The sequence below is a fragment of the Gadus chalcogrammus genome, chromosome 4 (genome assembly GCF_026213295.1).
Source record: "Gadus chalcogrammus isolate NIFS_2021 chromosome 4, NIFS_Gcha_1.0, whole genome shotgun sequence".
Taxonomy (NCBI): domain Eukaryota; kingdom Metazoa; phylum Chordata; class Actinopteri; order Gadiformes; family Gadidae; genus Gadus; species Gadus chalcogrammus.
Window position 1 is genome coordinate 15,819,782 of NC_079415.1, and position 22,672 is coordinate 15,842,453.

At 45.0% G+C, this 22,672-nt stretch overlaps 3 protein-coding genes across 3 annotated transcripts in view; 1 reads left to right on the forward strand and 2 right to left on the reverse strand.

Annotated features, from left to right (window-relative positions):
• The first annotated feature begins 448 nt into the window (after positions 1-448).
• On the forward strand, positions 449-8,262 carry LOC130380292 (probable global transcription activator SNF2L2). Its single transcript, XM_056587454.1, has 6 exons — positions 449-743; positions 2,194-2,429; positions 2,903-3,008; positions 5,476-5,577; positions 6,515-6,662; positions 7,321-8,262. The coding sequence occupies exons 1-6, from the start codon at positions 648-650 to the stop codon at positions 7,452-7,454; spliced, it is 822 nt and encodes a 273-aa protein (XP_056443429.1). The 5' UTR covers positions 449-647; the 3' UTR covers positions 7,455-8,262.
• Positions 8,263-8,403: 141 nt separating this feature from the next.
• On the reverse strand, positions 8,404-12,281 carry LOC130380290 (neuropeptide FF receptor 2-like). The gene is made up of 4 exons (XM_056587452.1): positions 12,113-12,281; positions 11,596-11,925; positions 11,014-11,113; positions 8,404-10,702 (listed from the first exon to the last, which is right to left on the reverse strand). Exons 1-4 carry the CDS (start codon positions 12,279-12,281, stop codon positions 9,898-9,900), a joined length of 1,404 nt encoding a protein of 467 aa, XP_056443427.1. The 3' UTR covers positions 8,404-9,897.
• A 732-nt stretch (positions 12,282-13,013) lies between these two features.
• LOC130380289 (electrogenic sodium bicarbonate cotransporter 1-like) overlaps positions 13,014-22,672 on the reverse strand; it is a 31,978-nt gene continuing 22,319 nt past the window's right edge. The window contains exons 15-26 of the mRNA XM_056587451.1: positions 22,543-22,598; positions 22,213-22,422; positions 21,119-21,232; positions 19,746-19,907; positions 19,211-19,389; positions 18,967-19,039; positions 18,174-18,242; positions 16,799-16,972; positions 16,033-16,200; positions 15,766-15,856; positions 15,274-15,347; positions 13,014-14,890 (exon numbers count right to left, since the gene is read on the reverse strand). Coding sequence (XP_056443426.1) covers positions 15,304-15,347; positions 15,766-15,856; positions 16,033-16,200; positions 16,799-16,972; positions 18,174-18,242; positions 18,967-19,039; positions 19,211-19,389; positions 19,746-19,907; positions 21,119-21,232; positions 22,213-22,422; positions 22,543-22,598 — 1,340 coding nt within the window. The 3' untranslated portion in view covers positions 13,014-14,890; positions 15,274-15,303. The remainder of the gene's footprint in view (positions 14,891-15,273; positions 15,348-15,765; positions 15,857-16,032; positions 16,201-16,798; positions 16,973-18,173; positions 18,243-18,966; positions 19,040-19,210; positions 19,390-19,745; positions 19,908-21,118; positions 21,233-22,212; positions 22,423-22,542; positions 22,599-22,672) is intronic.

Here is a 22,672-nt window from a genome sequence, read left to right on the forward strand (position 1 = left end):
TCTACAAAAAACAAGTGCAATAAATGTTACATATTTGTGGTTTCCATTTGGTCTTGCAAATAATAGTTCAGTCCCTGCAGAGTAGACTGCAGTGTTCCTCAAAGGCAAATGTAATTACCTCCTTAGTTTTTTAGTTAATTAATTAACTTGGTGAACATGCTTCACAATAAATCAATCCAATGACTAGGTTGAAAAACATCGAATGCATTGACAGGGCTACTAAATAATGCATGGTAATGTTCTCATAAATATGTTTTTGAATCAAATGGTTGAGCACAGGGGAAACAAAATCCTAGTTTTTATTAATAGTGGCCGGTCGTTCTGGGGGGTGCACGCGACACTCTTTGAGGTGCTGGAGACCAGCGCGCGCCGTCAAATGGCGCGAGATGGAGCAGAACAGCCCCGCCGAAAACATTCCCGGCGGGAACAATGTCGCTGACAACTTTAACAAGCGGAGTGGAAAAAAAACCCTGTCCGCAGCCGATATTAAAAACATGCAGAGGAAGACCAACTCGCGGCCGCCGCGCACAGTCACACACTCGGGCGGACGAGCGTGACATGTCCATGTTCCCCCAGCCCGTGTGTATGAAGAACAACGCGCTGTTCCTCGCCCCCCTCGTGGGCTCTGCTGTGTGAGTGATCAGCTGATGAAGAGACTAGCGGCTCGTCGCTATGCTGGTTTGCTAATTCTCTCCCCCCCAGCTGCAGCCGATCCAGATAGCCCGCCCGCACAGTGCAGTCAGGTAAATATCTCCTCCTGTTTCTTTCATTCTCCGACTGTCTCCTTCTCCTTCTTGTCCTCGGTCGGCCTGGCCACATCGTATGGTGGAACTGCGGAAGAGACAGATAAATGCGCGCGCGTGTGTGTGTGTGTGTGTGTGTGTGTGTGTGTGTGTGTGTGTGTGTGTGTGTGTGTGTGTGTGTATGTGTGTGTGTGTGTGTGTGTGTGTGCGCGTGTGCGTGTGCGTGTGTGTGTGTGTCTGTGTGTGTGTGTGTGCATGTTTGTGTGTGCGCGCGTGTGTGTGTGCGCGCAGAAAAGAGAGCGAGTGTCCCTGTAAGTTTTTTTTCTTTTTTCCGTAGTCAGTGTTCGCTGGTGTGTACGCGGACACCGGGAGAGAGGGTGTGTGTGGGGGTCGCACGGACGAGGGGGGATCTCGCCCGATGAGTCAGGGATGAGACATGGAGCTTGTGAGGAGCAGCACAGACATGATGAGACATATCTTACACATGTAGTAGTAGTAGGAGCTGGCTGTTGCCTCGTCTTGCACTAGAACTGCTGCGGTACTTTCGGACGGCAGCGGCAGCAGCAGCAGCAGCAGCAGCAGCACTGCTTTTAAAACATATTTCTGAGATGACGTTTGCTAAGCGTTTGCTGAGTGTCTTTGTCCTGCTACACATCTCCTGTCCTCAGAATGAAAGTGATGTGTTAGACTGAGTTCAGCAGGAGTGTGTGTGTGTGTGTGTGTGTGTGTGTGTGTGTGTGTGTGTGTGTGTGTGTGTGTGTGTGTGTGTGTGTGTGTGTGTGTGTGTGTGTGTGTGTGTGTGTGTGTGTGTACACGCAGCTTATTAGTAAGAGATTACCCTATTTTTTTTTAGGGGGGGGGGTTGGTTGGTTTGTTGTGCATCCATTTTCAAAATATATGATGATTTTAACGCTCAATGATTATGTGGTGGTCTGGGTACTTTCCGCATGCGTACGCTTGTCTGAACTACAGTACTGTATGAAGAAATGGTCCACAAGCAGTGCTTTATCACTGTATTTCAATGTCCCTGGTTTCGCTGTATAATGTAATTGTGTGAGCTGAGCATGTGTATCGTTGACTCCTACATCAATATTCCATTCACATTATCCCAGTAGCCTTTTGTTTATCGCCTTTCGCATCACACAGAGAGAAAGAGCTGCTTTTTGTACATAATCATCATAATCATTGCATATGAATGCATGCGTCGTGCATCATATGCTGCTGCGTGCACACTTATCGTCTCCTTGTCTTTGTGTGAACCACCGTGGTTCAAGCCCGATTTGCCGAGCGCACGAAAAGGAAATTCAAACACCATACGACGGTGGGTGCATGCTTTATTCTGCTCACACAGCGGCATAACGCAATAACGGCGCCGTCCCCCTTCCACAACTTAACAAACGAGTTTGAGGCGCGTGTGAGATGCCCTTGCCTTGCCTCCCCTCGCCTGCAGCCTGAGCTCGGAGAGAGCAGTCCAACACCAGACATGGAGGAGGTCAATAATAACGTGAAGAGGCGCAAAGGTGACCGTCCCCACGCAGACAAGAAGCCCCCGACCGGACCGGAAGCCGGGGAGCAGGTGAAGAGGAAGAGGGGACGGCCCCCCGCGGAGAAGCTGCCTCCGAACCCCCCCGGCCTCACTCGACAGCTCAACACGCTGGTGGACATGGTCATCAACTACAAAGACGGGTGAGGGACGCCGCCCCCGGGGGTCGGTCGTGTGTGGCTGGCCTGGTTCTGTGATGGAGCTGTACTGGTTGGACTTTAGATTATCACATACACAAGACTAGCACTGTGTACTCTCTGTGTTGTGGCTTTCGTCTGGTTTGGCTAGCTTTATTTCCATGAAGTTCAATTCAATTCAATGTTCTTTGTTTAGCCCTTAATCACCGGTAGTTTCAAAGGGCTTGAAGGGGCATATATTTATGATACCCCCCCCCCCCCTAAACCCTAGCCCCCCAGAGGGCAAGAGAAAATTCCCTTAATCTGAAAGGAAGAAATCTTGAGGAGGAACGCAGAGTGGGGGATCCCTCCTTCCAGGGATGATCAGGAGTGCAAAGGGTGCCATAATTGACATCCATACATAAATGTACATACATATGAAGTGAAGGAAAATGAAAGGTGTCAGGCATGTCTAACGTGTGTTACCGGTGTGTTCGTAGGCTTGGTCGTCAGATCAGCAGAGGGTTTGCTCAGCTGCCCTCTAAGAAGGAAGTCCCGGAGTACTATGAGCTGATCCGGAAGCCAGTGGACTTCCGAAGGATCAAGGTAGGACTGGACAGGTTATAGAGTCATACATAGAGTAGCTTATTTATAAGGACAGAGTGGCATGCATGACATGTGCAAGGACATTTAAATGGTATCCTAAAGCCATATGGGATTTGCAGTAAATTCTGTATTTGAATTATTTCAAAGGTCATGGGTAACCTTTCTGGGAAGCACGACTGATGACTTCTGAGGCAGTGATTTACGTCTGGGAGCACGAATTATGATTTAGTAATCACAGACAAATTATTATTTAATTTATTTTCATTTCACGCACATTATCCCACAAACTAACCAATCTAAATATATTCACGATTATCTTAGCAAAGATTACAACTCAATATGCTTGGGGGAAAACATCTAGTATTGACCTTCTGAACTATTTCCACAATGGTTGATGGCAAAGATTGTGCCAGATTAATTTAATCAGGTTACCCTCTCAGGGCTCAGCCTTCGTGATGAGACAGACAGAGCCGGCTGGAAACTGCATCATTCTGTCGCTGTGATGATCGTGTATCAACATGAGGCTGTTCTGATAATGCACAAGTTACCTGTGGGGTGATAATGCTTTAAAATACATGCATCGATCCTGTACATGGACAGAGTGATAATGTTACAAGATACATTTGTTGTGATGTTTGTTGTGTTGGTATTATCACTACGGATGTATGTGGACTGACCCATTATCAAAGCAAATATATTTAGATAATTTTGTTGTGCACTGAAATGTAAGTTGATGCAGACTCCATGTATTTGGATAAATAATGACAGCAAATATATGCAGTGCATTCTCACAACAAATTAACTTGGACATACTATCACAACAAATAACTGTGATACATGGTCACCACAAATCTGTGTTGTGCTGCATTCTTCTTCTTCTTACGCCTACCGCCCCAACTTTGGGCATAGGCCACGAACAAGTGCTCTTCAGTCAGGGCCTATCATTTCGTGGGCCAATTTATCCAACTGTCCCCATGTATGGCCGGACCTCTTCACATCTGCATCCAGGTCACGGCGCCAGCTGTTTCTTGGCCTGCCTCTCTTCCTTTCCCCTTGTGGATTCCAAAAGAGGGCGTGTCTTGCAGTGCTGGATGCCGGCTTGCGAAGGGTATGATCAACCCATCTCCAGCGTCTTCGGAGGACCTCTTCCTCAACAGGCTGCTGTCCTGTTTGCTGCCACAGCGCCAGGTTACTGATGGTGTTCGGCGTGCGTACTCTTAGGATTCGTCTGAGACAGCTGCTGATAAAAGACTGGATTTTCTTCATGGGGGTGACCGTTGTTCCCCAGGTTTCTGCACCGTACAGAACAGAACGGGCTTTACCATGGAGTTAAAGATCCTGATCTTGGTGTTTCTAGGCAGCTCAGAGGATCCCCAAACTTTCTTCAGCTGGTGGAAAGCTGCCCTTGCCTTTACGATCCGAACCTTCACATCAGCCTCTGTCCCTCCCAGCTTGTTGACTACACTGCCAAGATAGGTGAAGCTTTCCACTTCCTCTAGTGCTTCTCCCTCTAGCCTGATGGGGGTTGTGTTGTTAATGTTTACTTTGAGGATCTTGCTCTTCCCTTTGTGTATAGTATGGCCAAGGTATGCTGAATAAGTTGCGATGATAGTGGTCTTCTCCTGCATTTGTTGCTGGGTGTGGGAAAGAAGTGCCAGGTCATCAGCAAAGTCGAGGTAATCCAATCGTGTCCAAGTTGCAATTGGATGCCATTCCTCTTCTGGGCAGTTGAAGTCTTCATTATCCAATCTATCACCAACAGGCAAAGGAAGGGTGACAATAGGCATCCTTGCCTCACCCCTGTTCGCACTAGCTGCTGGCCATGAACCACTCTTCAGGTCATTCCTTTATATGAGTTCCTGATGATGTTAGTAATCTTTGCTGGTACACCATAATGTCGTGCTAGTGTTGTGCTGCATGTGTCAACATAAATCTGTTGTGATAGCAGTCAACATACATTACTGTTTGTAATGGGCAGGAAAAGAGTCCTTTGTCTACAACATACAGTACAATCAGCTTTCTGCAGGATTCCTTTGGATTCAAACAATACACTTTTATGCTTCACTATCTTGAACATCATATTTAACCGTGGAAAGTGTTCCTCCAGGCAGCAGGACATTTTTGACTCCCTGCTGCCACACGGTGACTTATTTCTGCAATAGAATGGAAAAGCAGAGTCCTTTTATTTCTCTTCAATTTTGTGATAGAACAAAATAAGGGCCCAACCACACTAGTCTCTTCTGTGCTTTATTATTCCCTCTACAGTTCTTTGGGAACAAGTCAATTCTATTTGGGTCATTGTTATTGCCTTTTATATATACATGCTGTACGGTAACATAAAAGGGTATGTTCTCATGTGACCATATATTGTATACTTGCCAAATTAATGCGTTCAAAAGGTGGTGAATGTCATGATTTGAAAGCAATGCCTTTTGTAAGACAATAATATGATGATGTTGCTTCATAGGAACGAGTGCGTAATCACAAGTACCGCAGCGTAGGGGACCTGGAAACGGATATCTTCCTCTTGTGTCACAACGCTCAAACCTTCAACCTGGAGGGATCTCAGGTGAACCTCTAGAAACCTGTCCTTAACTTACCTGAGCATACTTCACCGAAAGGGTTCAAAATCAAACACTGTGAGAAGTCAAAATAATGCATATTGGGTCAAGAGTTCTAAGAACGAGGTGTTATCCCCATGGTGACGACCAACGCTCTCTTTATGATCGGTTTTTTTTATTCAGTACAGTCCTTGTGTATGAACATTATATCATGTTGAAGACCAAATAATACACCTGTATTATCTTTAACCACCTCATCCCAAAATACCCCGGTACCGGGTTAAGCCCCCCCTAAGGGATTTAAACACAGAAGAAAGACGTCATGTGACACAAGTAATGTTCTCAACATTTAGGTTATCGTAACCATTTTTAGTTAATTGACAGACAATACCAACCTCTAACTAAATACGAGCGTGCAACAACAAGAGTTATTTTGTATGTATTTCATGCACATGCACATCAATAGCAATATTTGATACGCCATTTGATCTACACAAACTATATATTATATGAAAGCTGGGACACCACTGATTCCAAAAAACTATTGAGTACAAACTATACTTTTTCTAGTTACAACCAAAGATGTCTTTAAGTTGTGTTTGATCGCATAAAACCATCAAAAACAGGTAATCTAGTCTCTGGGCTCCATTTTGCTACTAAAGTTGCAGTTGTGGAGACACTACTTTTCAGAAAAAACTCCCCTTTAACCTCCCATTGAATAGAATAACGTTAATTGTCTTGTTTTTAATGATGCAGTATCTACCCTGACATCGTAAAGAAACTGATTGGCGTGTGTGTGTGTGTGTGTGTGTGTGTGTGTGTGTGTGTGTGTGTGTGTGTGTGTGTGTGTGTGTGTGTGTGTGTGTGTGTGTGTGTGTGTGTGTGTGTGTGTGTGTGTGTGTGTATTTTTTCTTGTGTCGCTTAATCATACTGTTCTCACAACAGACCTATGAGGATTCGATCGTCATCAGGTCTGTGTTTGAGAGTGCCAGACAGAGAATAGTGACGGACGAAGAGGAGAAGGAGACGCCCGTCACCGGTAGCCACGGCGATAACAGCGGCCGGATGGAAGGTTTCTTCCTTCCGTCAACATGTAAGTCACCAATACTGAAAGGGTCACCAAACACCACAGAACAGGATGGGCCGCTCCCACCTCAACCTGAAACAATTAAATGCACACAATGTAAATTGAACAGAAAATAAATGTTTGAATTACAAAATAGCTGACGCCTGAACTATGACACCCAGTACTGCTCAGATGGAGCTGACCAATTGGCTCTTCTCACTGGGCTTATGTACCAGCTACCACCTGCCCAAGCTATTAACAAAATGACCGATTAACTTATAAACTCAAAGTGACCACAGACAAACCAAAAAAGGCAGGGCAGATGGATTCACTAAATTGATTACAAAACAAAACACAAACAGATATAACATGTAACACCAAAATAAACCTCATTACTTCATATGCCACCGGTTTTCCGTTGATAAAACCTAATTTCATGCTTCTGTCGTGAAACTGTTCAAATGTTGGATGCAGGATAGCATCGTGGCTAGGGTATCAAGGCTCCTGATTGATAGTTTCTGGGTACAATACCCAATATCCTCTTTGTCCTATAAGCATCTCTGGGCCTGGTAACCCATACCTGCTCCATAACGAACTCACTGAATTCACTGTGAGTCGCTTCTGGCTTAATAGCTTCTTAAAAGGACTTAACCACTTAATGACTATCCTTTGTTTCTCCTCAAAGTCAAAGCGCCATCGATTCCCCTGAAGACAGAGAGTACGGAGGAAACAGGAAGTAGAAGCACAGTGAAGAGGCTCCACCGTGGGCACCGGGACGACCAAGAGGCCAACCCCACAAACCACGAGAGTGGGACTTGAGGAGCCGTCCCTTTTCTACCTATATATACTGTATCTAGCTACCTATAAGCATATATTCTCACTTTGCTAAAGCCGTTTACTCCTCTGTTCGTTGGTTTCTATTTCAGATCCGACTTCAACAAATGTGCTCAGTTATAGCAAAAGGGTAATACTACCTACGCAAGGACAAAAAATATTCACTACAATGTATTCGAAGCTGGAAAAGAAACATGGTGTTATTTGACTTAATTTGCATTATTGCTGATGACCATTCATTGCTTTGGTAAAGATATTTGTCTGATACATTTTCAGACTTTTTCAGGCATTATGATTTCACACCTCCAAAGCTCTTTGTAAAACTATGGCCCTTTGTACATGATTGAGAACATTATTGATGGTTGAGGTTATTGACGGCATTGAGGTCATCATTGGTGACCAAAGAAGACCTTGAAAAGCTTTTCCAACGAAGATTGACTGGAATGCTTGAAAACTTTTCTCTCCGATACCTGATGTGAGTCGTTAATAATACAAAGAATTTGCTACAATAACATGTTTTTTGTGTTTTTGTCCTAAGAGAACACGTTATACATAAGAAACATGTGAATGAATAATTATTTGTGCTAAGCCCTCCTTCTTTTTGTTTGTTATTTAACTACCAGAAATGACTCACTTAAGACTATGTAACTTTAAATCAGTTCATGTTCAATGTGATTGTTACTGACAATTCTGTTCTCCATAAAAATTTTGAACACTAGTGTTTAACGATTGTGTAATCATCTGACTGATGTGTGGTTTGTGAGTACTTATTTATAATAAAATCTAAATTAATTTGTGCTGATAACTTTTGTTTTTCTTATGTTGCTGATGGTACTGACAAACCAGTTGATCAATTATAAATTAGACAAATTAAAATATTATTTTGGATAAATTACCTAGTAGTAGTAGTAGTGTTACTACAAGGTATTGTCATATTTATTACATATTCATGATTCAAATGACAGCAAAAGCGACAAGGGTAAAACAATTCCCAAAGAACGCAGAACAGAAATCTACAGCAAATACAGATATTCGGTGGGCGTTAACAAATCCTGCTCTCAGGTTAAAACAGCTAAAACACCTGGGAACCTAAATGGCTCTTGGACCTTAAAGGTTAACAATGTCTTAACTGATCCAATTTGCAGTCAAATGTCACGTAGGCCTAATCCTTATGGCAGTGAGGGAGCAGGAGGAATTGTTTAGCTAATGGTGTTTGAAGGGCTCCGTGGGGTATTTTCCTAATGTGGACAGATGGTTCATTTGCTCCTAATGCTCCTAAGTTAAAGAGTCAATAGATTTAAAATTCTAAATTCTTTCTTGTTCTAAAATAGAACAATCTGTTCTATTATTTTATTATTTACAGGAGCTTGCTCTGACGAACTCTGATGATCTTAACTTAAATAAGCAAGTCTAAAATCATTTCACTATAAAAGACAGTTACAATACTAAAATACTCATCATAAGCCTCATCATAAGCCTTGCGACCTGGTCTCAACATTGAGTGAACTAGGGCACTCAATATATATCTTCACTAGCTTAGTCTATTCCCCTTGCCCTGGTACATCACAGGAGTACACCCATCAATTGTGTTATGAGTGACACCTGTGTTGGTCCTACTGTGATGCCTCTGTGACAAAGCTCTGTTAGTCTTCATGGGCATAAACAATGACATATGCTGATAATGAGGTGTGACATAACCACCTACCTATATATATATATATATATGACACAAATTACACCACAAATATTTATCATCGACCAACCACGTGTGTAAGGCTGATTACAGTGTTAAAGTGATACCTTTCTGTCAATCACAGTGTGGCAAACACAAATTGTACAATCAACCGATCAGCATGCAGCTAAAGTGTTTGCAGAAACAGCAAAAGTGTTTTAGTGTTTACAAAGTTTTGTAAACACTTCATAATAGTAACTTTCTACCCAAATCACAATAAGGTGACAGCCAAGATTTGTGAATGTTCAAACGAATGAGTGAACCAACTAGCAGATAGGCTAGTTTGCAATTCGTCTTCAAATGTTTCTCTCTTCGTATGCCCTCTACTCTACCATTGCAAACAAAATGAAAAAGTTTGAGGGGTTGAAATTTCATGACGTGTAGACCATTGCATGATGTGTAGACCTGCAAGATACTAATAGCCTCAATTAATATGTTGGGTGCAAGATTGTTGTTCACTTGACGTAAAGCCGAACCAATAGCGAGTTACACAAAGATCTTAAGGTTTGGCTAGCAGTGTAAATTGATACGTATAAACTTCCAAAACACACCTAAACCTGAGACACCTCAACTGGGCCTTCAGTGACCAGTTCAAGTTCATCCTGCCCCTCACTGCTCACAGACACACACCTCTCCTCCTGACCCCAGCATGGTCCCTCCGCTGCTCCTCCGCTCGACGGCCTGGACACTAGCCCCCTAGCGCCAGGGGCCCGGCGGCTGGTTCCCCTGGGGCCCGGCGGCGGCGCGGCCCAGGAGCCTCAGGGAGAGGGTCCTCTGGCGTTCGAGGACCGCCGAGCACAGCTGGAACTTAAAGGCGGCCTGGAAGCCGCGCTGGAAGTTGTCGTTGAAGAAGCCGTAGATGATGGGGTTGACGCTGCTGTTGAAGAAGGCCAGCCAGTGGGACAGCGGGTACACGTAGATGTTGAGCACGCGGTGCTGCCGCGCGCTGAGGCTGGCGTAGTCGCTGAGCAGCATCAGGGTCCACAGGGGCAGCCAGGACACCACGAAGAGCAGCGCCACCACCAGAAGCATCTTCACCGCGCGCTTCTTCTTCCTGGAGACGCTCTGCCGTCTGTCCGCGGGGGCGGTCGGCCTCCCTTCGCCGCCAACCCCCCCGTCGTCCCGGGTCCCTCCGCTGCCACTGCCCCTGCCGTCGGGGGGAACGGTGGTCTTGAAGAGGGTGAGGCCGATGCGGGCGTACATGATGACGATGAGCGCGAGCGGGGCGAGGAAGATGCTGGCGAACAGCACGGTGGTGTAGACCTTGCGCATCTGTTGGGTGGGCCAGTTCTCCCGGCACCAGTAGAAGGGACGGGAGGCGGCGGCGGCGTTGGCGTCGAGGGGTCCCGTTCGGATGCGGACGCTGTTCTCCTTGGTGACCTGCAGCATGAGGCCGGAGGGACACATGATGGAGACGGCCAGGACCCAGATCACCACCAGGATCATCTTGGAGAGGCCGACGGTGATCTTCTGCTTGAAGGGGTACACGATGCAACGAAACCTGAGGGCCAGCGGGAAAAACAAGAATAAAAAACCATAGAGCACATTTTAATTAAATTAAAAAATTTGGTCCATTCCCTTGGGGATGCTAGCCAATCCCTTGGGGAGATTTGAATTGGAGACTTCTGACTGGTGGATCACACTGTCTGATTAGTTCTCCAGAAGTGCCATGATAATGTGGAAACGACAAACCTCACGCAGTGTTTTCTTGAGGTATTCTGAGTACGACACGCCAAACAAACACATTGCAGGTGGGTCATGAAGCATAACACAACTATGGAACACAACGAATACAACGCAAACACATCTCACCGGTCCACAGCTATGGCCACTAGAGTGAAGACTGAGGCGGAGACAGAAATCCCCTGGACCATGCCACTGAGCTTACACACAACGCTGCCAAACGGCCAACCTGCGAGACACAAAGAATCAACAGAATCCACCCTTTGTCTTATACATTTAAAATACATATTTAAGTCGTTTTCAGCTCCAGCAAAGCATGATGTTACAAGGAATATGCATAAATTAGGTTTTGGGTAAGAAGACATATTCTTTTTAATTGAACATCTTGTGCACCAAGGTTGCCTTTTGGTATAAAAGGATGTTTATAGGAATAATAACCAGGAACATTTCTGGAAACATGCATTGGGTATATAATTTGATTCACATTTAGAAGGCCTATTTCTATTTATCCGAAATTCTGCATTGCTTCAGCAAAGCGAATATATGTGAGTATTACATTTGCCATCAATAGTATCAATAGAATATTCTCATACTCATCCATAACATGTTTCATGTCCTACGGCCCGGGGTCTAGTCGATTGTGATCGAAGTGATTTGATTGATTAAAGTTTGCCATAACACACACTGTTCCCCCATGCCTGCCCCTCTGACCTGTGATTATGTTGTCGATGAGGGTGGTGGGCATGCAGAAGATGCCCACCAGCATGTCGCTGATGGCCAGGTTGAGTATGAAGATGTTGGTGACCGTGCGCATGTTCCTACTGCGCAGCACGATGAAGCCCACGATGCCGTTACCCACCATGCACAGCAGGAAGATAAGCAGGTAGGACACGGCGAACACGGCGGCGATGGAGGGCTTGTGCAGGTAGAATTCCACGTAGGTGATGTTGACAGGGCCCTGCTGCGGGGCCCGGCTTTCCGGGACGCGGAGCGGGGGGTCGGAGCTGTTTGGACCCGTGCTGTCAGTCATCATGACGGCTTCTTCTCAGGAAGGGAGAGGGAGAAGAATAGAGAGGTAGAGGAAAGAGAGGACGAAGACAAAAAAAGAAAAAGGAAATTCTTCAATTAAAATACAGTCGCTGCATATATCAATTATTCTTATCAAAAGATTATTTTTAAAATGAACAAAAACGTGACTTTGACTTCCAGGGTACAGTCCAGTTCTTACCTGGAGACAGAGGCATGAGGCTATAGAGATGTTTCATGTTTGCCTTTCGGATCCAGACTCTTTCCAGACCCCAAAAGAAAATAATCAACCGAACCAGGACCCAGCTGCTGAGCACGGTGACAGGTCCCCGCTCAGTGGACAGCAACTCCGGCCTGGAGAACAGTAGCATCTTAACCAGGCCGGCTAATCCTACTCTCCGTCCATCTGGGAATGCCACGAGGTGCTTAATGCTCCTGCGTTTTGGGGATCATCGATAAGTGCAATTCAGACAGTCCACCTTCCCAGGAACAGTGATGGATAAAATGATTGGAGTGTACTTATCACCATATACTTATTTAATAATACATCCATTTGATAATCTTCTATCAAAAGGGTTATTGCTAAAATATTAGGCCTACCCCAAAACGAAGTTTATAGGTCGGTCAACAAGTGGTATGATCGAGGCGTTCTGGTGCTCTCTGCTGGCTGTTACAGCTCTCTCCTGCTCCTCGGAGGCCTCATGTGCGTTGTTCTTTTATATTTGACGGGAGAGCATGAGAATAATCACAGGGAAACGTTCACGTTAACCTGTCGAGAGAATCCTTAATAAATAGGTGTGTGTCATCACTATTGCTCTGGTTACGTTATCCCAGATTGGACCCTGCATTTTTCTGTATTCCTTGATTTTCAATTTATTTAATGCTTTGGCGAGAACGAAAATATGACCGAAGATGTCAATCTAATTATGTTCGAATTAGGTTCTACCCTTATCAAATACGTATTCAAGGGGCCAAGACATTGCCTTAATGTCTCATGAAATAGTACAAAGGTCTGAACTTGAATCAACCAAAACCTCAAATTTCAAATTACGTAAGCACTGCAATGTCAACAACGAACATTTACTTTTTTTTTTTTTTATTGATTTGATACTTCAATTCATTCAATAAAAAAAACTACGGCATGAAGTACTCTCACCCAAGTCTTCACCTCTGCCTTCTTTCTGCAGTTTTGATAGCTTTTATTCTTTCTGTGTAGAAAATGGTACATTCATTGTGAAGCCCAGATAATATAAATACAGGTAAAGCACTGGTAATCTAAATAACAACAACTCGAGTCTAACTCTCTTCAGGTTTAAAAATTACCGCTACTTATATTTTCGGGTGTTGTCCTTCACTTTATAAATAACTGCATAGATTAGTATTAGGTCCACATTAAATAAAAAATTACTAATTAGCACATTGATACATTTGCTTGAGAAGTAGCCTACCAATAAGATCTAAGAATTTAGATGGGAAATATGAAATATGATCTCTGGCAGGAATCTATACAAATATCCTTGGAAAAAAAACAGACAGCTGAAACTTATAAAAAAATTGAACATTCAGGTTCGACATCAAGAATTGCATAGTTTCAAAGTATTTGGCCTGAGAAAATTAAAAGTTTTCCAAAATTGATAGAGTAATCAAGATAGATAACTGGAAATAAGAAACAATTTAAAGCAGTTTGCCTTTCTTTGTGAGAAATTGTAAAAAAAAATGTAACACTGGTCAAATGTTACGTTTTAATTCAAAATAAAGACATTTTTGATGGCTGCAGATGCATACGCCATTTTTGCAACATTAAAAAACCTGAAACCTTAAAAGCCATTAATAGATGAAACAGTACTCCAGGTAACGGTTTTATTCACTTCTCTCAGTGTGTTGAGCCTGGCATCTCCATAGAAGGAGAACTAAAGCTATTAAGACACATTAGTAAACTACATGATTAGGGTGTGCTTTAAGAGAAGGATTGTTACGTGGTAGAATACAGGTCATGGTGTTAAATCCTTGGTTTGTTTGTAAAGGGAGACTGAAAGTGGTCATCTGGATTGCACAAAAATTACAACTTTGCAGCTTTAAAAAAAAGTTATAATTAGGATGCTTTGCACATTTGTATTCATAACGGCAGGTTTAAGGAGATGATTTAATCATTGATGTCTCTAAAATATAATGGAACATAATTGCATATGCATCACGTTAATAAAAAATTGATGCACTATATATTTCCCCACAACAGATACATGCTATGACCTTGGACTCTTGACCCTTTAAATAAAGCCGTGTTTTTATGGTTTAAAGCAAATGATTCTAGAAGTACGGATCAAATATAAAAAAAACGCTTAAGACACGATACAATCCTAAAAATTAAAAATGAAGAGTCCAATTTTGTTGCGGATGCATTTTTACAAAATACAAAATCACGAACATTGAAAAAGTACTACACGGGTATAAACATAAAATAAAAACCCTTCGCAAGGACGTCGCTTTGGTCTGAACAGTCATAGTCCACATGTCACATTATAAGCGTCTGAAACACCTTGTTTTCCAGATTTACCTTAAATAAAAAATTAACAGCTTTTGAGGGGTGCCTTCAAATTAATTAATGACTTTGCATGAAAAACCTCAAATACACTTGGAGGTAGGAGGCCCACCGCTGTCCTCATTAACCACGTTCGTCAAGTGACGCACTCAGTGCCACCGGCACACATTTCACATCGACATACAACGGACATTTTTTAAAACAAAGATCCCGTTCCCCTGCTTGCAGAGGGGTGGTAATGCAGTGTGGGGCCTGGTTGGGTTAGCTAGCGGTGCTGGTTTTGATGCAGATGTGCTTTCCTTGGTTCTCTCAGTGCTGGGAGGTGGATGGGTTTACATTGGCGTCTCAGAGCCTTTATTCCTCCAGCAGAACCCGTTGCTTTCGGCGGCCAGCTCCATTCGGCTCTGAGGTGCAGACTTCTGATGGGGATCCCTGTCTAGACTGGAATGGAGAAGGGAGAGGTGGCCAGGGTTACTAAAATGTGCATCCATGCCAGAAATGCTATAGCTTACCTGATGGTGAGCTAATGGATACACATCTTGCGTTTCACGTTTCTTTCAACAATGCAACGTGCTGGGTAGGTATCGGGGACACACCATTCCCGACACAATATGAACATCCATTTGAAAGCATCATTGTGTCATGAAAACAGTTTAACATGCGTATGTGTATGCAATTATGCTTCTCTTAAATGGCAAAAAAAACAACACAACTAGTTAATATCAGGCAGTAACACAGGTCATGCCGTCTGCAGATATCCCACATCGATACAGATTCATCAGTTATCGGAAGCAGTGCGGGGCAGGGAGCCAGCGGTTACTTACTCTGCCAGTGTGAGGGAGTCAAAGTAGGGGTCAGCATGCTGAGTGCGGGTTGAGGAAAGCTTTCGATGCATCTCCTGAGGACGGAGAGTTGACGTAAAGCTTTTAATGTTCAACCCCCCCTGAGAGCCAGACCTCCCATGAAGCACAGCGCAACACACACGGTGAAAGCAGTCCTTTGTTTTAATGGGTTAGTCATTGTTTCACACCGGAGACAGTGCATGCAAACACAACAAAAGGAAACATACCACAGGTGTTAAGGAAGTAAGAGTCGTATTTACGCAATGGTTATGATAAGCCTCGAGACTTTCATGCGGAAACAGAAATAGACGGAGGACCGGTTGTATTTTTGTCCTATTCCTCTCATGCAAGGGAAGGGTGAAGAAATCTCAAGAAAGCAGGAAGGAGGAAGAAGATTGATAGTCTTTATTCCCCAGAGAATGTTTTGGGTTCTGAGAAACCCAAAGGTCACCAAATAGCTGTACTGGTACTCACTATCAAACTGAGTCCCCAACATTGGCTCCTGCTCCATAGCATCCATAGAGATTTTAATACCGGGGATATGTTCGTGGGAGGGATACTCAGACTGTGAGGGTTGACGGAGAAATGGATCAACATTATAAAATAAACATAACTCCGGCCGACCATAGCCATCTGACTAACAGATTACTGAGCGGACACCCTTCTCTTAGAGGCCCATGTCACAGGCAACGCTCACTACACAGGCAACGCTACAAACCCAGAGGAACACGGTCAACTCACAAAGTCGATCTCACTGTCGATGCTCCCCTTCTTCTTGCTGCCCTTCTTCTTCTTCTCGTCCTCCTTCTTCTTCTTGTCCTTCTCGGGGATGACGTCGTCCAGGTAGCTTAGGTCGTGCTGGGAGAACAGGTAGTCCATGGCCTTGCGGACCGCCACCAGAGCCAGGATCTGAGCACAAAGCAGTCTGTCACTGCACTGTACAGATACTGCGTGAACCCAACCAGGGAGCGACCAGTGGCCAGGGAGCGACGAGAGGCCAGGGGCATCAGGGCCATTAGTGAGGGTAGTGAGGAGGGGTTGGGTTCCACCCACAGTTGAATGAATCTGGGTTAGATCCCTGATCTCCACATTCTACCTGTAGGCATTCTTAAATGGGACACACTACCCCTAACCTGCTCCTTAGTAATCTCAGATCCAGCAGTCCTACTGTGTTCTAGCAGAACCGCTGATCCAGCAGTCCTACTATGTTCTAGCAGAACTTCTGATCCAGCAGTCCTACCATGTTCTAGCAGAACTTCTGATCCAGCAGTCCTACTGTGTTATAGCAGAACCTGTGATCCAGCAAGCCTACTGTGTTATAGCAGAACTTCTTGGTGGAGGCGGCACAGAGCCTGGACCAGAAACTGAAAGGGGCAAAGTTACATCTTGTTTCCCCATTTCTACCGAGTGGATGAAACTTTTCGATGAAACTTGTATTTGAAGACTTACAGATGTATATTCTTTGTACAGTTCCCCCCCCCCCCCCCGCCCTCCGTCGGTCACGCACCATGATAGGGAAGATGATAGCGGCCACGGTGGACTTGAGGATCCACAGCAGGGCCAGGCAGAGCGCCTGAATGAAGGTGAAGAGGTGGATGCGGCGCTGCGGGACATGCCTCAGGTAGATGAGGTCGGGCTGGTGCTTGGCGGGCATCAGCAGCAGCTGCAGGCGGTCCATGAACTGACATGCAAGAGATACGATTCAAGATAACGAAACCAATGAAGTCTCGGAAGGTGAGACGGAAAGAATGCCTTCCAATGAGACGCGCCTTTGTTCGTACGCTGGGGATCGGTATCAGGGTGTGCATTTACTGGTTATGTGAAAGTGTAGCTTGTTTGGGTGTTTCTTGGTAGAGCAGACGCATAACGTGTTTTGCTCACGCATAACGATTCACACGCACACAAAACGTGTTTTACTCACGCAAAATGATTCACACACACGCTCAGTGTGGTTTGCAAATACAAAACATCATTCACAAACTAAAGCATTTTGCTTCAGAAACAAATACAGTATGTTTTACACAAAGTACAACACGAGTACGGAACACGAAAGCTGCGCGTGGATCGGAATGCATTTGCGCACGGATCGGATTGCATTTGCGTACGGAACAGCAAGGCGGAAAATTAGTGCCAAAAGTCACGTGACAAATAAATGTCCTGTTATTCACACTACCCAACAGCAGGTGGCGGTGTTGAGTCAGTTTAAGGCCGCCAGGACGATCTTTTTTCTCCCCAAAATCTTTATTTGATGCCAAAACAGAGTGGCGACACTTCCATTGGACTCACCTGTTGGCCGCTCATTTTGTTCAATTTAATCTCCCAAACTAGCTTTTCTCCGTGTCGTACGATTCCGTGACAAAGGGGCGGCAAGTCGCATAGTATGGAGTTGAATCCACACACGTTTGGCCGGCATCAAATAAAGATTTTGGGGAGAAAAACGATCGTTAAACTGACTCAACACCGCCACCTGCTGTTGTGTAGTGTGAATAACAGGACATTTATTTGTCACGTGACTTTTGGCACTAATTTTCCGCCTTGCTGTTCCGTACGCAAATGTAATCCGATCCGTGCGCAAATGCATTCCGATCCACGCGCAGCTTTCGTGTTCCGTACTTGTAGAATTGTTTTGTGTACTTGAAGGATTTTTTTTTGTACTTTGTGTAAAACATACTGTATTTGTTTCTGAAGCAAAATGCTTTAGTTTGTGAATGATGTTTTGTATTTGCAAACCACACTGAGCGTGTGTGTGAATCATTTTGTGTGAGTAAAACACGTTTTGTGTGCGTGTGAATCGTTATGTGTGAGCAAAACACGTTTTGCGTGTGTGCAGGGTTTTGGCATGAATCTAACTCCATAGTGGCGAGATGTAACTGGCGACCCACCTGGACTCCGTTGAGCGACGCCACTCCCATGTAGAGAAACACTCCGTAGAGCACGGGCATTGGGATGAACTGGAACACAACAGAGACAAGCTTACCAACCAGGAGATGACCTGCATTATGTACGTATAGGCCGTTAGCCCGGGGCTTTAAATACTTGTGATGAGGAGAAGGTATGCGTTGAGCCGGTGGATTGGTTTAGGATAGGATAGGTTTTTAGTCTGGGATTTGGGGCTTTCAGCATCTCATTTTAGGATTATAATAAGCACGTTTAGGGTCTCAATTTGATGGTCCTGATAAAGAACATAAAATGATTGTGTTTGGTCTTTGCTGGTATTTGGCAATGACTGAACAACACTTGAGCATCCATACCACAAAGTGGAGAATGGAAAAAAGTATAAATGATAAAGACTAAAAAGACCAGAAAGAAATGCTCTTTTTGTATCATCATTTCATTTACAGCTGCAAAACTCCAGAAGAAGAGCCCCATTTGATTGATGATTTCATCGTTTGGCCACTAGAGGGAGCCCAAGCCCTGCCCACAGCCGGGTGTCACTCAGGTCACATTTTTGGCGGGTGGTCATGGAAACTGGAGAGGAGCTTCAACCTGATCTTAAGCCCAGAAGAGCACGTGTATAACACATCACCGTTATCCCCAACCACCGGCCTCATACATAATCGGATGATGGCAAGATATAAAACGGTTATCAAATAAAAATGAAGGGCAACAGCGAGTCGATCCTAAAAGAGCTGGACAGTAATCCACGTTGCCCATGGTTACCCGCCTAATACCAACCTTGAGGATGGGAGCCATGAAGACAGACAGTCCGGTCAGGATGAACACGATGACCCCCGTGACCCTTTGCTCCCTGAGAGGTGGAGAACAGGGGAGTTAAGCACACACACACACACACACACACACACACACACACACACACACACACACACACACACACACACACACACACACACACACACACACACACACACACACACACACACACACACACACACACACACACACACACACACACACACACCTGACTCCCAGGAACTTGGGCATCTCCCCGGGCGCGGAGGTCTTGGTCTCCATCTTCAGGGAGTCGATGTGGGCGATGGAGATGACGGTGGCCGCGACGTACCAGGGCAGGCCGGTGAAGGAGCACACGATGATCAGCACCGCCACCCAGAACAGGTCCAGGTGGTAGCCCGCCCCTTTCTGCAGGAGGACCAATCAGAACCTCGTTAGTCAGAAGTCACTCAGACGGAAGGAATCAAACTCAGATTGAAGCCATCAAAATTCAGACTAAACAAACTTCCCCCGCCCCACACTAAGACATGTAGGCCCCACTAGTAATCTAAGACGAGAAAGATGGACAATAGAATGCCTTAGATGCAAAAACATTTGTTGTCTTTTTTTATTTCTTATCATTATTGTATTATCCTTTCCTTCAAGGGAGGGGTCTTTTATGAGGAGAGGGATTGATTGCTTAGGTTGCCTTTTATTCAAGTTCAGCATGTGCAGGAAAGCAGATGCTGAACTTATTAACAACAAAAGAAAACTCCAACACCCACCTTGAGCTTGTGCTCCTTCCGGTTGACAATGACGGCGGTGATCTGCTGGTCCATGAAGATGAGAATGGTGACCAGCAGGGCGGGCAGTGCCGCCGCCAGGCACACCCACCAGGGGTTGCCTCCGAACGGGGGGATGAACCAGACCCTGCCGGGGTGGGTGGGCTGCAGGGGGGGCACACAGTGAGCAGGGGGAGGGAGGGCAGATGGATTGGAATGGAGGACATACCCCTACAGCGTGTTTGATGAGGAACGCACGGGGGGGGGGGGGGGGGGGGGGGGGTCTGACCACACACAGTCCACAGGTCAAATAATAATTACAATAATAGTATATACATTGTTGTTCAAAAGTTTGGGGTCCCTTTGAAATTTCCTTATTTTTTAAAGAAAAGCACAGTTTCTTTCAATGAAGATAAAATAAAATGAATCAGAAAATACACAGTCTAGACATTGTTTATGGGGTAAATGACTATTCTAGCTGGAAACGGCCGATTTTTTATGGAATATCAACATAGGTGTACAGAGGGCAATTTCCACCAACCATCACTTCTGTGTTCTAATGGGAAATTGTTTCGATAATCGTGATAAAAGGGATATTTATCATGAGTAAACCCTTGTGCAATTATGTTAGCACAGCTGAAAACTTCTGAATAATAGTGCGAGTTTTCATGCAAAACATGAAATTGTCGGGTTGATGCCAAACTTTTGAACGGTAGTGTATATTAAAAGTAAATAGTACATAAAACTTATTTAATGCCAGCTGATCTATCCCTCAATGAACTTGCAATCCTAACAGCTGTATCCAATAACCCAATGTCCACGTTTGTCAGGCAAACATGATCATTATATCCTCCTTACATGATGAACATAATAAATGACTGTAAAATAAACGCCCGCAGTCACGGGGGATATTGGACTGGAGTACGGTTGCATGACGGCCACGTGTGCGGCCTTAACAAAGCTGCGTCTGTGCGGAGCCATAAGACACCCCGTTCCTTCCCCCCAGCACCTTAATCACCCTGTTACATGATGCGTGAAGCGCTCGCCTGAAACCCTATCATGTCCTCTTTCTCTAAAAGAACCTCTTCGTTCGGCTCTCGCTCTATCGAAAGCTGCGCCAGCCCTGGCTGTGCTCGGTTCGCGGCGGGGAGAAGGATTGAGGAGGAGAGTCTTAGTTTCAGGTAAGAATTAATCTCATCCTGGCATGGTGTCAAGGGACGGTATTAAGAAGAAGAAGAAGAAGAAGAAGAAGGAGAATGTGTTCTGGGAAATCTGAGTGATCTGGGTTTTGGGGAGATTTTGGAACTTGGCAAGATATGATCATCAGTGTTAGTTAAACCAAACAGAAACTAGGAGGAGGGAGGGAGGGGGGTTACCTTGAACTCGCTGGGAACAAGCAGCTTGGGTGTGTTGACGCCCACCAAGGCGTCCACGCCGCAGAACAGGAAGATGGTTAGGATGATGGCGAAGTCGCTGATAAGCTTCCTGACCTGGGGATCAAATAGTTGGTATTCTTTTAGTCGTTTCATTAAAACAGACCATTTCATGAACGTATATTTACACTGCCGTCGAGAAACTAAAGCATTGGGCGTCACCTGTGAAGCCCGTCTTAACAAGCAACTCAGGTCGAGAGACACGAAAGACCATGGCCTCTAGTTAGGTTGTTTTTCTTCTTTTTTGTAAATGCAGATTCCACAACAGAGCAAAGTAACTCCACCCAGAGTCAGGTCGTAAACGACTCTATGGAGGAATTTACATAGAACCTGCTTCAAAGAGCTACAGGGCTCACTGCACAGTGACCTCCACGCTCTTGCGGGCTCCACTGAGACACAACTACTGGAGGAGGATTAAGATCCTGTATGTGATCAGATGCATGTCCATTATTACAGCAGTAACCAGAGTCTTAACTTAGTCTTAATAACTTAACCCGTTATCTTCCACAACAGGTTGCTTGATATGATCAATAGAGGAACGCAAAATATATATTGACGCATTTACGAGAACCAACACCTGGAAGATCTGATAAGATCTGATCTGCTCAAGCTAAATCTTTATCCTCATCCTGACTCATGTACGCCACTCCAGGACGCCGGTCGGACTGCGAAGGCATCCAGCAGGGAGCAGCTTGTTGGGGTCCACTCACATTGAGGGGATTACGCAGACGCTTCAACCAAAGCGAGATACAAGGCACGCTTTGGTTGAAGCGGGGGACGCCTCGACACTCAGCTAGGAGCACCGGGGATTGAACTAGCAACCTTCCCGTTACCAGTCAAACCACTACCTCCTGAGCTAGTCGCCAGTGGTATGATCAAATAGGTGTTTACGCATTTCCTAGAACCAATTCCTGGACGATCCGATGAGCAAACTTTGTTCAAGCTAAACCTTTAATCTTCCGTGTGACTCATATACGCCACTCCAAAATGCCGGCCGGACCGCATCCAGCAGAGAGCGTCTACACTCTAGCACTCACCGTGGTGGGGAAGAAGCGGCTGGTCTTGAACTTCTTCAGGCACATGGAGCAGGTGTAGGTCCCGAAGAACAGGATGAAGGACATCAAGGTGATGTCCGGCACGAAGGTGCAGGCGCTGCCCTCCATCGAGCCCCCGAGGCGCAGACACGGCTCCTTGTCCAGGGATGCCCAGCTCACGTTCACCGTCGCGTTCACCGTCGCGTTCCCCGGCTAGGAACACACACCAGGGACATGTTACTTTATTTCAAGTTTTTGATAAAAGGGGGGAATGGAACATGCACAGCTTCGCAAAGCGTAAAATTTGAAAAGAAAACTGAAAACACGACCTACCATTGGAGTAGTGCTGCCCCAGGAGGTATCATTGCTGTATAGATCCGTCAAATTACCTGGTCAAAAAACACAATATAGAAGATATGGAATAAAATTTGACAGAGCATTCAGAATTAATACAGGAATATTT

What these genes read in the sequence shown, in the direction of transcription:
- LOC130380292 (XM_056587454.1), top strand. Translation starts at nt 648, where the DNA reads ATGAAGAGACTAGCGGCTCGTCGCTATGCTGGTTTGCTAATTCTCTCC. An exon ending in CGCCCGCACAGTGCAGTCAG is followed by an intron (nt 744 to 2,193) that starts GTAAATATCTCC and finishes CCTCGCCTGCAG; the next exon opens with CCTGAGCTCGGAGAGAGCAG. An exon ending in TCAACCTGGAGGGATCTCAG is followed by an intron (nt 5,578 to 6,514) that starts GTGAACCTCTAG and finishes TTCTCACAACAG; the next exon opens with ACCTATGAGGATTCGATCGT.
- LOC130380290 (XM_056587452.1), bottom strand. Translation starts at nt 12,281, where the DNA reads ATGCTACTGTTCTCCAGGCCGGAGTTGCTGTCCACTGAGCGGGGACCT. An exon ending in CCTCATGCCTCTGTCTCCAG is followed by an intron (nt 11,926 to 12,112) that starts GTAAGAACTGGA and finishes CTTCCTGAGAAG; the next exon opens with AAGCCGTCATGATGACTGAC. An exon ending in CATCGACAACATAATCACAG is followed by an intron (nt 11,114 to 11,595) that starts GTCAGAGGGGCA and finishes TGTGTCTCGCAG; the next exon opens with GTTGGCCGTTTGGCAGCGTT.